A 16,864-nucleotide genomic window follows, 5' to 3' on the forward strand; every position below is an offset into this window, starting at 1 on the left:
CAACAGTTTTTGCTGTCCCCGTGGACTGGCAATGGGATCAGCAGGACACAAGTACACTGGGGACACCAAGCTGTTTTCTTCTATCACATATTTGCTTGCTGGGCTGATTCAGAAAGCTTAATCTCAACAAACGTATCCCCAGTCAGCACCCCCAACCCCCGGCATATCCCCTGTCACACACACCTCCACACACCCCAAGCACATCTCCTGAGAGAACTGAGTGTCTCAGCAGCACCACAGGGACTTTATAATTTATTCTGGATCTCCAGGACCCCTAAGGATCTTGCTGATTTAGAGGTTCCATGTACTGTTCATTGGCTGCAAGGCCAGGGCAGGAATGCTGCTGCTGCTCCGAGGGAGCTTTAGTGCATTAAGAGAAATCCTGAGCACGATGTCTATCCAGCAGGATATGAGGAAGTTGCCAGAGTTTTCCCTGAACAAGTCCATATGCTGTAGTTGATCAGAATGTGACGGGCATAGAAACAGAAACATATTGCTTACCTTGTGAACACTGGTCAAGACATTTAGGAAAGAGAAATCTGAAAAGAAAAAAAAAAAATCAAAACCATTTATTTCAAAGTGATCATTATTTCCTCCAAAAGTATGAATCTGGGAGATAATGCAAGTGCCAGGTGGTACTAAGCAATGAGTAGGCTGTAGGTATCCAAGATACAAGATACAGAGGCTAATGTTCATGTTCCACAGCAATTCCTACATGCCCCATTGCAGGGAGGATGCTGGGAGTGCTGGGAGTTCTTCTGATCACAAGAGACAGAAGAAAGCTGCTCATCCCAGCTCCTCCTTTGTCTTTTACGGGGGCCAGTGAAGCACTTATCACTGAGTTGCTAAATTACAACCTCAGCTCAAGCTGGTCTTTTAGAAAACTATATTGTTGGGCCTGGAGAGATGGCTTAGCAGATGAGGGCACTGAGCGTTCTTTCAGAGGACCCTGGTTTGATTCCCAGCACCCACAGGGTTCACAGGCATATGTAACTCTAGTTCCAGGGGATCCAACACCTTCTTCTGGCTTCGACAGGCCCTGCATGCATGTGTTACACATCCTTATATGTAGGCAAAACACCCATAAACATAAAATAAAATCTTTAAAAAGATAAAAAGATGCCTTTTGGAGTAATAGGAAATGTGAGGGGAAAAAATAAGGGTTCCGGCCACGAGGCCTCTACTAGGGCCTCCGGGTCCAACGTTCCATGCCTCTGTTCTGTAAAGTTACTTAGTACTTTGTCTGTGTCAGTGTCCTTTCCCTGCAGTGTGCCATCTTGTTGGCCCTATTGTGCCTCCCTTCTCTTCTTTTTTGTCGTCATCATTATTGTTCTTGTCGTTAAGGGTCTCTTTGTAGCCCTGGCTATCTTAGAGCTCACTCTGTAGACCAGGCTGGTCTCAAACTCACAGAGAAGAAAGCCCCCTGCCTCTGCATCCTGAGTGCGGGGACTAAAGGCTTATGCCACTATGGCTGGCCTTGTCATGCTTTTCTGCATTCCTTTATGTGCAAGCCATGACCTCAGTTCCTCTTTAATCTTTTCCCCAAAACGTGTTGGGGCAACCAAATCCAGGGAACTCTGCATTCTGGGAAAACACTCTGTAACTGGACCCAGTCCAATCCTCCTCTCAAGTCTAAAAAAGAACAGAAGCGGGAAGAAGACTGACCAGGTAGAGGGAGGAGGAGGTGGGAAGATCCAAGTGAGAGGAAGCTGGGGCAGGGGCTCTTTTCTTTCAAATCAAGATTGAGACCAGCAGGGCTTCGAGAGGCCCATTTCCAAAACACTGATATAGACAAAAACCAAACAAGAAGGAGCTGATCTTTATCTCTTCAGTATGCAGAAGAAAAAAAATTCACACTCCCAAAATACAGATCTGGAATGGTGGTGTGTGCCTTTAATGCCAGCACTCGGGTGGCAGAGGCAGGTAGATCTCTGAGCCCAATCTATAGCCTGGGCTATATAGTAAAACCCTGTCTCAAAAAGTAAAAATAATTAAATTTAAAATAAGAAACAAATTTCCAATGTTATAATACTCCTCTTAGAGAGGGGACCTACCAATGTTGAGAGGAGCTGCCTTGTGTCAAGTTCCCACTAAGGATGGGCAACATCCAAGCAGTTAGGCCTGACTTAGCTGTTATCTATTAGCAGGTGAGAAGAGTAGACTGAGGACAGGAAAGGAGACTAGCATCTTGCCCCAGGCCTTCCACACAGTGGGCCTGAGGAAAGGCCTAGACATGTCTGGATCCACAGAGCTCTAAGGATTCCAAGTATGATGCTTAGGAACACATACGATAGCTGCTCACATACCCTAAGAACCAAATTTGGTGAATCCTATTTTAGGCTGAGAATCCAGTTATTTTTCCTGACTCTCTCATGGTTTGTTCCTTAAGATTCTAGGAGGAACTCTGTGTGCTAAAAGTAGGGCCAAAAGACCAGGAACAAAGACAGAGGCTCTGACTTCATTGTGAGGTGTCAGAAGTGTCTGTGTCATTAAGTGCCTGTCATTTTGGAGTTCAATCACTTAGGCCCTTCATGAGACCCACCTCCTTTCTCAAAGCAGCCCCTGGCAATTCACAAAGATTTTCCACAAGGCATCATATCCTGTCAAAGGCTGGATATAAGAAATCTGACATGGGAAGGGGCCAGTAAATTGTTGATGTAAAAGCTGGAGGAGATAAGTATTTAGAACACACGAACTTACATGTTGTCTTAGTTGCCTTTCTATTCCTATGATAATCCAAGACAACTCTTTTTTTTTTTTAAGACAACTCTTAAAAGAAAGTGTTTGACATATGGTTTGGCTAGAGTCCATACTGGAGGAGGAAAGATATGATGGCAGGAACAGCTCAGAGCTCACATGATAATCCAAAAGCAGGGGGCAGAGGTCCAGAGAGCACTCAAAGTCAATGACACACCTCCTCCAGCAAGGCTACACCTCCTAATCCTTCCCAAACAGTCCCATCAACAGGCATTCAAATGTATGAGCCTATGGGTGGCATTCTAATTCAAACCACCACATATGTATATGCATGACTTCTTAAAAATAGAATGAAATTTCTTATCTCGATATTCTTGCCCTTCCAATTAATATGGTGGCTTTCTTTTCTTCCTTCAGTTTTTTGAAATAGGGTTCTTTATGTAGCTCTGGCTGTTCTGGAACAAGCTCTATAGACCAGGCTGGCCTCAAACTCACAAAACCTGCCTGCCTCTGTCTCTTCAAGTGCTGGGATTAAAGGCGTACACCACTGTGTCAGTGGCTTTCTTCTTAATCCAACTAAAAGATATTCATGTTTTTCTTTTTGTTGTTTGAGAAAGGATTTCCTGTAGCCTAGGCTGGCTTCTGTATTTAAATATCCACTCAATTTAGCTTTTCTCACATTTTCTTATTTTCTCCCTCCCTCTCCCATTCCCGTTCTCCACCCTTCTCTCTGTTACCTTCTTTCCTATTTTGCACTGCTTGGGACTGAACCCAAGGTTCATTACATATACTTGGCAAAACCCACCTCCAACTGATCCTTCATGAATACTTTCTATGCACTAAGCACTGAAAAGCCATGGCTCTTGCTCTCACAGGGATGAATAAAGCCTGTCTTCCATAATCTCATTCATTATGTGGTTCCACAAGCCAAATTTGCATGAAAACCTGTCTCATTCTGGTGGGGAGGAAAATTCAATACAGTTTACTTCATGGGCACATCGTGTGGTGAGAGGCTTAAGGGTCTACCTGTGCTCCATGTAGCAGCTCAGGGGCTCCACACACACCGTGACAGCACCAATGGTGAAGGAGGACTTGACATTGGGGTCTGGGTGAGTCTGCAGGGCTTGGACAACATCAATGACATCTGTGTAGCTGAAGGGAGAGAGCACAGGTTAGCTTCCTGGTGGGGCTACAGAATAGGAAAAAGGGGGACACTGAGTGCTGAGTGGGTGAGGGCTGAAGAGAGACCCACAGAGTCCCTTTGTTACCCCATGGTGTGATTAGAGCCCCTAGAATCCGCAGTGTGTTTCTGCATTTCCCAAGCTCTTTCTATTCCCCTCAGAGGAAGAGTGGGCGCAGGAGCCAACCTGTTCTGGAGGTAAGAACGGAGCAAGCTCTGAAGGCGGACTGTGTTTTCTAGCAGAACGCAGGAGCTCTGCCAGACTCTGTTTTCTTTAGTTCTTCCCCTTCTCCTCCCATTTCACAAGGTCATCAGATCCATCAAATACCATTCTATTCCCATCTTTTGCCTGGAACTCCCTCCAATCTGGATTTACAGAACCAGTCTGATGTCTTCACTTAGGAGTCAATGTTTGTAATCCAAACCCTCAAGCCAGTTCCTCCCAAGTTCCTGTTATTCTAAGCCCAGGGGACTTTACTCTTTCAGATGCTGGGCCAAAAGATCTTTGATTCCACTTTCTCTTAGTCTTCAGCATAAACCTGAAAGAGACCACTGCTCAGACTCCCATTGGGTCCAGCCTGCTACCATACTTTACCTAGGACACCCCAATGGTCTCCCTGCTGCTCCCCTACTTTTGTCCTGCCTTGATGCAAACTGTCCTCAACACAGAGGCTAGAGGGCTGTGCTCAGCCCTCTGACCTGACAGATCCAGTTACTGTTCTGCTCAAACCCTCTAGTGGTTTTCATCTCAGAGCAGAAGCTGAGGCCCTTACAGTGGCCCAGGCAGCCCTGCACCATCTGACCCCTCACAGCGCAGAGGGGAATTTCCTTACTTATCCCAGCCTGTCCCCCAGTCCCTGCACGTTGGCCTCCTGGGTCGTCTCTGAACATGCCAGGCATACCTCTACTTTGTTCCCTCAGGCCGGAAGGCTCTCTTCCTCTGCCATCCACCTGGCTGCCTTCCTCTGGTTTCTGCTCAAGTGTCACTTTGTTGGGGTCTGTGGCACTGGGGCTCGAACTCAGAGTGTTGCACGTTAGCTGAGTGCTCCACCTCTGAGCTATGTTGAGTGGCATCTTATGAGACATCTTGTGCCTTTACAGATGCTGTCGTCATGGTGATGCTTCTTGTACCCTTGTATCTCCCTCCCACAGGCTTCTCTGAACACACCGACTGTCAGCTACAGACTCTCCGTGCTACGTGGTTATCTTCCTGTGCTTCTTTGGCCCCATCTTTTCTCATTTAATTCTCTGCAATAAGGTGTCTGTTCAGTGTTACAGTCTCTGACGCCTGAAGCACAACAGATTAATAAACTGGACATTCAACCTCCGTCAGACCTTGGGCTGCTCTAAGAAGGGGCCTCCTCACCCCACAGAGGACAGCACTGCCCCCAGGACACTTTTGACTGTTATCAAAAGTTCTGAGTCTATGGAGAGACATCACACCTGATGGCCGTCTGGAGTTCCTATGAACAAGTCACCTGTAAAAAGGGCCCTGGCTTTATCCCAGATTAGAACACTGTCCTCAGTCCTGTCCAATCATCAGAGCCTCAGGGAGAACAGGCTGTGCTAAATTCTAGAGTTTCCCCATGGGAGTCTGGCTGTTCAAGTGTTATTTACTTACTTTTCATTTTACAGAGGCTCTCACTAGGTAGCCCAATGACAGCTTGGATTTGCAACCTAGAACATGCTGGCCTTGACCTTGTGAAGTATAAAGTATAAAGATTACCAGCCTGTGTCACTGTGCATGGCTTGCAGTATGGTTGGCTTGCTCAAGAAACTGCTGAGTGAGTCTTAGCAGGCCCCTGCTCCCTGGCTTCTCTCCTTGGACATGTATGTATCTATATCCAGTGCAGTGCATGTGTGAGCCTGGGACAGGAGAACTGCAGACACTGCTCCCATGCATATATGTATACTGTGTGCATGGTATAAGGGGAAGGAACCTGAGGCCTTTACAGCAACACGTTTGAAAATAAAGGATTCCTGAGGGGAAAAGGCTTATGTGAGGTGAGTTCAAGGCTAGCATGGGTTAGGTAACAAGGTACCTGGTCAGCTAAGGCTATGGAACAAGGCCAGTCTTTTCTTGTTTGCTTGGCAAGTATACATCTGACTCTTGAGTTAGAGCGCAGCCTAGGAGCTGAGGGCATAGCTTGGCTAATAGTGTAGAAGCAACAGTGTCGATCCCCTGAAAGTAAAGCTGGGCACAGTGACACATGCCCATAATCCCTGCATTTGGGATGCAGATCACGAATTCAAGGTTATCCTCAGCTACTTCTGAGGTTAGCTCACAAGAATTAAGGCCCTGTCTCAAAAACAAAACAGAAACAGAAACAAATAAAAACCCTTTACTTTCATTTTTGAAACAACAGTTCTCACAGTATCTCAGATGGTACTAAGCTGAGTGGAAACATGCTACTTTGGAAACTAACGAAAGCTCAGTCCTGTATCATAAGTTTTCTCCAAAGACCAAAGATGTGCTGATGACCAGGGAGGGAGAGGGGCTGGAGAGATAGGTCAGCCATTGGGAGAGCTTGCTGTTCTTCCAGAGGCCCTGAGTTTGAGATTCAGAATTCACCCTGAGAAGCTCAGAGCCTCCCATAACTGGCTCCAGAAGGTCTGATGCCCTTCCTAGGCCTCTGTGAACACCAGCATACACATGACATATATAGATAGACACGACACATAAAAATCAAACAAAAACCAGGACTGCAGAGATGGCTCTGGAGTTAAGAGCACTTGCTGAGAAGACTCAGGTTCAGTTTCTAACACCTATGTGGTGGCTTACAATAGCCTCTAACTCTAGTGCTAGGGGAATTTGATGCCCTCTTCTGGTGTGTCTGAAGACAGCGACAGTGTACTTATAATAATAAATAGATAAATAGATAGATAGATAGATAGATAGATAGATAGATAGATAGATAGATAGATAGATAGATAGATTTATTTTAAAAATGGGTCGAAATCTCTAAGTGTCTTAGTAAAGAGCCACAGCCCTTGGCACCTATTCTCATATAATTCATGTTGACCTTGAACTCATGATGTAGCCAAAGGCTGATCTTCCTGATTCTACCTCCCACGTTCTGGATTTGTAAGTGTGTGCCATCATGGCTGGACATAGCTGTTAGACTGACTGGAGTCCATTAGGGTATCCATTGATGTCCCTCACATTCTGTGGTATGACTAGGTAAATGTTGGGTCTTAAAGCAGACCAGAAGCAGGCATGTGTCTGTTGCAGTTCTGCATGGGAACCGATAGACAAAGATCTTTTTTCTTTTGACTGTAAGGCAAGTCCAACATTTTTACAAGTGTGTAGAGTCAGATAAGGCATCAAGCTGTGTATACTGACAAGCTGGCAAGTTCTCTTCCAGGTCCCTACTCCCAGTGACTCTCAGTTCTGGCCTGGGCAGAAGGTAGGATGCTGGGTTGTCCCATTCCTCTGAGTAGTACGAGCAACAGAAAACCTGAAGAAAACAAGCCAGATTCTCCCTTTGATTGTCACACGGCCTAAAGGGCTGGGAGAAGGAAACTGCAGATGGGGTCAGATTGCAACAAGATCTGTGAGTGCAGGAAAGCCCCATGGATACGTTCGCACCTGCCTCCCTTCTCAGGAACACCATCCCAGCTCCTTCTAGATGCCATCATTACGACCGGGAGCCCAAACAGAGCTTTGGATCTGGGCCTATTCTTTACTGGAATCAACCAGCCTGCTGCAAACACTAATTATTGTGAGAATAGCACAAAGGTTCTTTACAACCATAACACTAGAACCAAGCCCAGCCCTGTTCTATTCTTCTACCCAACACACTCCCTCTTGGGTCCAGGTGATAAAGGACTTGTAAGGCACTCCTCCGTGGTAACAGGAGTTCTCTGGAGCAACGGCAAATACTCTGCCAAATCTTCCTTCTTAGCTGGCGGATGCCCAGTGGGTAAAGCACTTGCTGCGCAAGCACAAGGATGCCAGTCTGGATCCCAGCACCAGGCTAAGAGAAAGACACGGCGGTGCCTCCTGTAACCCCAGTGCTGGGAGAGACAGGCAGGAGGCCGTCAGCAGTCATTCTATGTCTCTTCTGGCTCTACAGGGATACATGCATACACATACCATCCATCTACACACACACACACACACACACACACACACACACACACACAGAAAGAGAGACAGGGACAGAGAGAGACAGGAGACACACATCCCCTCTGACAATAATGGTGCTTACCAGAGACTTAGGACATGAGTTAGAAAGCAGAAACCCCCTGCTCAACTGTACTCTGCACATGGCTCACGGTGGGTCCCAGAAACTCTTCTGGGGCAGCTACTGGGAAATGGGCAAGGTGCTTATTAAGTACGTAGGTGCTATGTCTGCAGTTCCAGAAGAGGGGGAGTAGAACAGATGAGGCTCATGTGTCTAGATGACTATTGCTCTAAGAATTACTGGAGAACTGTTACGAGATCCCCTAATTCCTCGCCTCTTGGAGATACTATAATATGGAAGCCAAATCGAAACGTGTAGCTAACAGCCACTCTTAGCCACACTATGGCAATAGCATCCTGGTCTTTCTTAGGAGTGTTGACAGCAATGAGGCACATATAAAGTAACAACCATGTCGAGGTCCCCATCTTCACTTCCGGGTCTCCAACACTCACCCTTGTAGTACCACCAGCAACCTGGTCTTCTTGCGGGTGTAGGCGGACTGGCGGGCAGAGCGGTTCTGTTGGGCCTCCAGGGCACTGGAGAGGTATTTTTGGAAGTGGGCGGCATGGAAACATTCAGAGCTGTCCATGATTTGGCGGTATACCATCCATCTGGAAGCAGCAAAGGAAATCTAAGCATGAGACGACACTGAGAAGCCTGGTCACGGATGGAAATGTGACCAGTATCCTCAAAGGTATGCAGCCAAAGAGTATGGAGAGAAGCTACTGTGGCCTCACAAAGACAGAGGGCACTAGCTGGGCTGGAAGCTCAGTAACCCGAAACCCAAATCCATGGAGTTTTCAATAGGAAATATCTTTTCACAGGGAAAAAAGACAGGCCATGCATGGTCAGAAAGCCTCAGCAGCGACTTGGCAATGGTTTCCAGAATAAAACGGCTTTAGTTTTACGCTCAGCAAAGCTAGTAAGAGATGGGAAGTAAAGAACTCAGACACTGAAGCAGAGGACCGCCAATCGGTATGCGGTCACTGGTTATTATCTCAGAGACAGAGGCAAGGTTGGGGAAAGCGAGCAGGAAAGGAAAAAGAGGAAGAAGAAAGGAGGGAGAGGGAAAAGAGGGGGAAGGAGAGAGGGAGGGAGAAAAAGAGGAGCACACACAAACTAGGCATCTGGAATATGCAAGCAGAAAGATCAAGAATCCGAGGTCACCTTCAGCCATAACTACAGCAAGTTCAAGGCTGTCCCCAAATTAAAAATAAATAAAGCACATAGGACAAAATCCTAGATGTGAGGATCTGGTTAGCCTGTTTATTAAGTCTACTGAGTCAAGAGATTGAGGATGGCTGCTGTGTCAATAACGATCATTATGTTAAACGCCAGCAGATGTCTAATGTTTCCCACACCAGGGCAGGCCCAGGAACTTGACCTCTTTCCCCACAGCAAACACAGATGCCCCACTGACCTGCCATACTCCTTATGCAGAGTGACCAGGAAAGCACAGAGCTCGCTAGCATGACAGCCTGGGAGACCAGTTACAATGCTGATGACGACCTACAGGAAAGAAAGCATGTGGGTTTCTAATTCAACAGAGGAGCCCTAAAGAGGTAAAAAGACCAATGTCCAGCGCAAGGCTTTGTGGGGCTGAACTTGAGCACCACTGCTCACTAGCTCCTAGATTTAGAGTGAATGGCAAAGTCTGAGGTCCTGAGCAGTTTTCTCTTAACCTGACGGGAGCCAGAGTCAAATGGGAAGAGGTATCTTAATTGGAAAAATGTCTTCATCAGATTGGCCAGTTGCTCTGGAAGACAAGTCAGTCAGTCAGTGCTCTGAACCACTGAGCCATCTCTCCAGATGTGGGTTTCTTAAGAGTCATCCAGCCAGGTACTCTGATTAAAGCCTAGTCCTACAGCACTTTTTAAATAAACTATCACAAGGTAGGCATTTTTCTTTTTTTTCTTTACCCTGTCATCTAAAGGAAAAATGACGAATTCTATTGAAGTGCCATCACCTTTTATAGATGAGCGTCTTTTACACGTCACAGAAACAAACTATAGCTTCCACAGGAATGGCAGACACAGGCAAGTGTTAGAAACATGAGGCAGGAGCACATTAAAGTCTATCCTGGGCAGAAAAATGCTTAGAATATCACCTCACTCTGGTGACAGCAATGTGGCAGCCTTCCCTTTCCTAACATGCTGTGTCACCCACTAGTAGGTTAAGTCATTGTCACAACAAGAAAGAACTGACAGCCTGAGAGGACACAGTGAGAGTTTAAAAGAAGCAAGGAAGGCCCGGCAAGATGTCACAGCTGGTCCCTGTCATGGGTCCTGACCTGACAGCCAGTGTACAAAGTGGGTTTCCTGTGTCTCATTATCGGTGTTTAGGGAGGGGACACACTTACGGAAGGACTCCGCCTGTGCAGGTGACTGACACAGATGGTCCCTCTGTAAACTCCCAGCACACACTTGGTGAACCCCCTACCTTGTCACTTTCTAACCCACGAGTGGGGCTGATCTCAGCTTGCTGCAGCAGGCCTAGAAGATGGGCTCGTATCACAGGCTCCTGACCAATGCTGCTGATGGCAAAATGCTGCAGAAACCTAGAACAAAAATTGTCACATCACTGTCACCAGCCTTGCTTGACATGTCTACTCACATTAGTAACTTCTCACCTAAATGTTAAAATGTAACCCTTAGAGAGATTCTTCCTATGATATGTGTGTGTGGCAGACCCTTTTTAGGCGTCTGTCAGAAGCTGTAAGAAGGGAGCTCAGAAAGGACCAACACTTAAGTCTCCTACATTTCAAAAGCTGACACAGTAAACATCTAGAGCTAGACACATAGAACTCACCGGTCCAACTCAGGGAGTTTGGCTGAGAGCAGTTTCAGGGCGCTCCAGTCCTGTGCAGGATGGCTCAGAGCACTGAAGAGCTTCTGTGCATTGGAGTGCCTAGATCACCAAGGGCTCAGATTAGTCTGCACCGCCCACAGCAAAGGCATCTGCATAGCTAGTTCCAAGGAAGCCAGAGACGTAACAGCCAATGCCTCCAAAATGAGCACTGCACTGACTTGAGCAAAGGCTGGTGCCAGTGGACGGCAGATGCCATGCCCATTCAAGGCTGCTCTCCTGTTTTTGTGTTTGACAAGGTCTCAGGTTTTAATTCTGAGTTATAGTGGTTTGCAAGAGATGTCCCCTAAAAGTCTTGGGCATCTGACTGCTTAGTCTCTAGCTGGTGGCTGTTTGGAGAGAATAAGGAAAGTGGTCTTGCTGGAGGAGATGTGTCATCGCTCTCTCTGCTTCCTGTCTGTAGTTTGAGACATGTGAGCTCTGAGCTGCTGTTCTAGCCACCTGCTGTCCAACTCCACCATCATGGACTTTTATACCTTTGGAACCGTAAGCCCAAATAAATCCTTCTGTAAACTGACTTCATGGTGTTTTCACAGCATCAGAAACCCCGAAAAGACATCACTGGACTTCCTCCTCCCCCTCTACTCTTTCTAGAGTCTCAAGTAGCCTCAGCTAGTCTCCAACTTGTTACATAGCTGAGTACGTTCTTGAGCTTCTGCTCTTCCTGCCTCTCTCTCAAGGACTGGGATACAGGAATGTGCTACCATGCCACTGAGGCAGGAATAAGATCAGACCCATCTTGCATGCTAGGCAAGTGTTCTTCCAACTGAGCCACCTCCTCAGCTTGGATTTCATCTGTCTGTCTCCTCAAGCACACCCACCACCTGCATGTGGGCAACAATGACATGACTATAGGCCCTTTCAGAAGCCAAGACCCCTCTGTTACATAATGTGAGTCACCCTGCAGAGAAAGCACACCCACAAAGCTTAGGGAATCCAGCACAAACACTGGGGACAGCCACTTACAATCTCTTTTGTTCCACAGATAATCCATCCTCCTGGATCACTTTTAAAGAAAGCCCTGAGTTATCCTGCTGTTGCCAAGGGGAGAAGACCTAAACAAAACAGAATTTAAACAAAGAACACTTTAAAGCAATAACAGGATATGGAATCCACATGGGATCTGATGACTGCTGAAAACCAACACTGTCCGTGCAGAGAAAAACATCATCACAAACAAGTTTGCTTCAAAATGACACCGGAAAGCAATTCTGTTCAGTGTTTTTCAGAGCCAGAAATGCCTTTTTGGGTTCCTGTCCTCAGAGACTGTGACCTTCCAGAAGTAGGAAGCCTGGAATAAGGTGTCAGGAACACTGTTCTGGCTGCAGGAGCATGTTCCTCCCTGGTGGCAGGACCAGAAGGCAGTGGTGGCCTCAGGGGCAGATATACCTGAAAGGAATGCTTTAAAGGCTCTGTCTAGGTTCCCAGGTGCACCGCAAGCACAAGCAGGTGGCAGGCAGGTCAACCCAGCAGGAAGGGAGACACAGCCTGATGAGAACTCTTCAGCTGACAGTCCTGTTTCCTCTACTCTATGGCTGTCCTGAAGAGGGCTCTGATGAAGTGATCTGCATCCTTTCAAGAAGTTCTACCAGTAATGACCCTAGCCACTACTCTGGCTTTGGCTGTGTTGTGGTCTCTAAGTACATCACAGAATCCATTCATTCTTTCTCTCTCTTCCTCACCCTCTTTTAGAAACAGGGTCTCCAATACCCCAAAATAGTCTCATGCTTGCTCTGTAGCTGAGGTTAGTTTTAGAACTCCTGATATTCCTGCCCTACCTGCAAAGTGCTCACTCGAATTATTTTATAGTCATGTACCACTATGCCTTATGGAGCCATGGACTCTGTGGTCAGTCTGTTCCCTTATAAAAAATGTACTGAGCATGACCGTGAGCAGACTATCAGATAGAGCCATTTAAAAAGGCAGGGAGCGAACTGCAGTCCACAGGGACGGGGAGCATAGGGTAGGACAGCGAGCTCTAGCCCAGTAAGTAAGAACATAGGAGGGGACACGCAGATTTCATTTTTGTATATTCCCATACCTCACCACTCAAAATCAAACCGTTTATCAAAATCTCTCCAACACCTCCATTCCCTAAATCTTCAACATTGTTTTTAATCTTATTTTTGTTGTCATTTATGCTATTAGAGAGTGTATTACATAGCCCAGGCTGGCCTTGAAACCCTGATCCTCCTGTCTCTACCTCCTAGGTACTAGGATTATAGGTTTGCACTTCCACACCTGGCTTCAACTCTCACTTTAATGACATCACTGTTAGTTCTAATTGAAAAACAAAACCCAAACATTTATAGATGTTTGTACAGGTGTTTTGCTGTGTACTGCCCTCAGGGGCCAGAAAAGGGCATTGGATCCCCTGGACTGGAATGGTTGTGATGAAAATCAAGCCACAGTCCTCTACAAGAGTGGCCAGAGCTCTTCGCCACTGAGCCATCTCTTCAGGTTCCCACTCCGTACCTTTTTTGGAGACAGGGTCTTAACATGTGACTTTAGGTGGCCTGAAATTCACTATGGAGACCAGGCTGGCCTCAAATTCACAAGAGGTCCATCTGCCTCTGCCTCTCAAATTCTGGGAATAAAGGAATAAGCCACTACTGCCTTTCCATCACCACTGGTTTGCTCTAAGACACTATCTTACTGTTTAGATTGCTACAACAAGAAAAAAAAAAAAGGTAGCTATTTTGCTAATTAATAACTGGTTACCTCTGAGTAAAATGCTTGATATATCTTTGATTTGGGGAAAAGGGCAATCATCAGGAAATTGCTCGATCCGTGGAAATGAACTGGGAGATGAGGAAGCACAGAGCTTCGGAAGTCTATGAGAAGGATGGCCACTACGCTGGTAGAGTCCTGCAGAGAGAAGGAGGAGGAGCTTCAGAGAGAGTCTTCTGCAGTATCTCAGTCCCACAGGTGTCAGCACACACAGGACCAACCGCTTTTCATTATTTCCAGTTATTAATGACTTTACAAACAGATATGCTTCCCAACCCCCTCCTACAGGAGAAAAAAGAGACCTCTACAGGGTCACTTTTATTTGGAGGGGGAATGGTCTCACCAAAGACCCAAGCAGCCTTGAACTCACAATCCTCTTGCCTCAAAATAGCTGGGATTAGAGGCATGTGTTGGTCCACTGGCTCAGGTATTTATTTTCCCAAACAGAAAGCACTTCTGCTATTCAGTGGGTTGTTCGTTCTTTTGAGGCTCCTTTGATGCACAGAAACTTTTTAAATTTGTCTTTATTTTTTTGAAAAGGGTTTTGCTATGTAGCCTTGATTGACCCGGAACTCACAGTGAGTCTCCTGCCTCAGCCTCCCAAGTACTGGGGTTACAGACAAATGTCATCAAGCTCATCTAGCACAAATTTTAAGAACTATCTAAGCCTGTGAGATGGCTCAGCTGGTAAAAGTGACTGCTGCCAAGCTTGACAACCTGAGTTTGATTCCAGGAGCTCTACACAGTGGAGGGAGAGAATCATGTCCCACAAGCTTTCCTATGACACCCCCCCCTCGCCGCCACACACACAACTCACGTTAAACTCTACTACAAGGAACAGCAATCTCAGGGCTCACAGGATGATCAAATATCCTGCTACAGTGCTTAACCTCACAAAGTGCTGTGATTAAAGGCCCATAGCACCCTGCCCAGCCTCAGGTTAAGCAAGTATTTTAACCACTGAGTCATCTCTAGTTCTTCTTTAGAACTTAAATTAATTTTTTAAAACACAAGGTATGATATTTCCTTCTTGTCTGTCTGAAACAGGGTCTATTAAATAGCACTAGAACTAGCTATGCAGATGAGACTGACCTTGAAATCAGAGAGATCTACCTGCCTCAGCCTCTAGCATACTGGGATTAAAGGTTTGTGCCTGGTGTGATGGTTAGTTTTTAATCTGTCAATTTGACATAATCTAGAATCACCTAGGAAGAGTGTTGATGGAAGGATTGTCATAACAAGTTGGTCTGTGGGTGTGTTTATGGAGGACTATCTTGATTAGTAACTGGTGTGGGAAGACCAGATCAGCTGTGGGTAGCAACCATCCCCTGTATGTGTATGAACAGAGAACTTATGAGTAGAAAAAGGCAAGTGAGCACAAGCAAGTAGACAAGCAAGGGTGAGGTCAGATCAGACTGGCCTATGACCTCATCTGTAGAGGACTGTCTTGTTTGATGTAGACCCAGTCCACTGTGCACCAGACGCATCATTTTCTAGGCAAGGGATCCTCAACGGTATAAGAAAGGCAAAGCTAAACAACAAACAGGCAAGCATGGATGTGTCCATTTATCTCTGCTCTGTTATGTGAACTGTATGTGTATGAGTGTTTTGCCTGCATTTCTGTCTGTGCACTATGTGTGTGCACTACCCATAGAGATCAGAGGACCCTGGATTTCCTGGGAATGGAGTCAGGCCCTCTGGAAGAACAGCCAGAACTTTTAACTGCTCAGCCATCTCTTTGGGCCATTCTTTGCTCCTGCCTATGGAGGTAATATGGCTATCTGCTTCACGTTCTTAGCACTGTGACTTCCCTTCCTAAATGAACTGTAACCTGAAACTCCTTTCTTTTTATCAGAGTATTTGTTATAACTGAAAGAAGTGAGTGCACAAGGTCTCTATATAGCCCTGGCTGGCCTCAAACTTGTGCAATCTTTTGGCATCTGTTCCTGTGTGCTGGGGCTACCGTTACTTACCACTATATCTAGTGCTTTTAAATATTTCCTAAGCTTAGAAAGTCTTTCTGTCCTTGAGATTAATTATATCTTATCTATTTATGAAATTTTAAAACATTTAAGTTTGGGTGGAGAGATGGCTCAGGAAGTAAAAGTACTTGTCACACAGTCTGATAACCTGAGTTTAATGACCAGAACTCACAAGAAGAAACTGAGTCCTGAACACTGCCCTGAGATCTCCACGTGTATTTCATGTGCAATGAGTACCTCTTCCTTACCAGTAATAAGTTAAAGAAAAATGAAAAGTTAAAATTATTTAAATCTATTAGACATTTATTTTGATTGAAAGGCTTTATTCAATTATATATGTGTATACATGTCTGCATGTGAGTGCCGGCAGCTGGAAAGAGACTGTGGGTTTTGCTGACACTGGTCTTCACTGACAATGCTGGGTGGTATTGGTATGCCTTACCATTCTTTGCTGGTCATCATTTGTTGTGACTTCATAGAAACACACCAAGAAACTTCTGGTGGTATTCTGGCAGCTTCTTGCCACTTCCTCAGATTAAGGCTGACTGGCAGAGCCTTTTGGTTTCTTCTGATAGACCTTTCCTTGCTGCTAAGTGAATGGTGTTTGCTAGACCTGACATTGTTGATTCGTGAATGGTGTTTGTGAGTGGATTGAGCTGCCACTGGTCACTTGAGTAAAACGAACTGCTGATATCTTGGCAATATAGATTGGATTTGCTACAAAGAAGCAATATCCAAGCAGGTCCGTGGCCTCCTTTGCTCTGTTAACCTTTCCTTTCCACTACCTTTGGTGGTAGTGGTGGTGGACTAGAAGGGAGGTTAAAGCATTTGAAAACCCTTATTAAAATTAAGTTTTGAAGAATCCAAGCCTACAGTTAGATTTGGTGCTGCTGAGTATTCAAATACTAAATTCTGGGCCCCAAGATCTAGGGCCCCAAGACTAGTCAATTTTTACATAAACTATCTTTTGTTGTACAAACCTTGCACCCCAATTTAAACCTATTGGTTAAATAAAAATGGCTACAGCCAATTACTAGAGGGAATACAGTTAGGTGGGTTTTCAGTTACCTGCCTGGGATCACAGGTAGGAAAGAAGGGGGTGGGGAGCACAGAGGAGGAGACAGAACAGGAGGTCTCCATTATGGATGGAACAGCAGCAGGTACCAGAGTGAAATGACTCCTAAGAACACAAGACTGCTGGAGCAGAAGTTATCTACAAATTT

The 16,864-nt window shown here is 45.8% G+C and overlaps 1 protein-coding gene across 1 annotated transcript in view; it reads right to left on the reverse strand.

The window, feature by feature from the left end:
• Positions 1-16,864, reverse strand: part of DNAAF9 (dynein axonemal assembly factor 9) — a 118,109-nt gene that overhangs the window by 19,169 nt on the left and 82,076 nt on the right. The window contains exons 22-29 of the mRNA XM_080931274.1: positions 13,651-13,797; positions 11,896-11,984; positions 10,873-10,971; positions 10,504-10,621; positions 9,485-9,573; positions 8,517-8,675; positions 3,724-3,849; positions 502-539 (exon numbers count right to left, since the gene is read on the reverse strand). Of these exons, the coding sequence (XP_080787400.1) occupies positions 502-539; positions 3,724-3,849; positions 8,517-8,675; positions 9,485-9,573; positions 10,504-10,621; positions 10,873-10,971; positions 11,896-11,984; positions 13,651-13,797 (865 nt within the window). The remainder of the gene's footprint in view (positions 1-501; positions 540-3,723; positions 3,850-8,516; positions 8,676-9,484; positions 9,574-10,503; positions 10,622-10,872; positions 10,972-11,895; positions 11,985-13,650; positions 13,798-16,864) is intronic.

Source organism: Micromys minutus, assembly GCF_963924665.1.
Source record: "Micromys minutus genome assembly, chromosome: 17".
NCBI classification, from domain to species: Eukaryota; Metazoa; Chordata; class Mammalia; order Rodentia; family Muridae; genus Micromys; species Micromys minutus.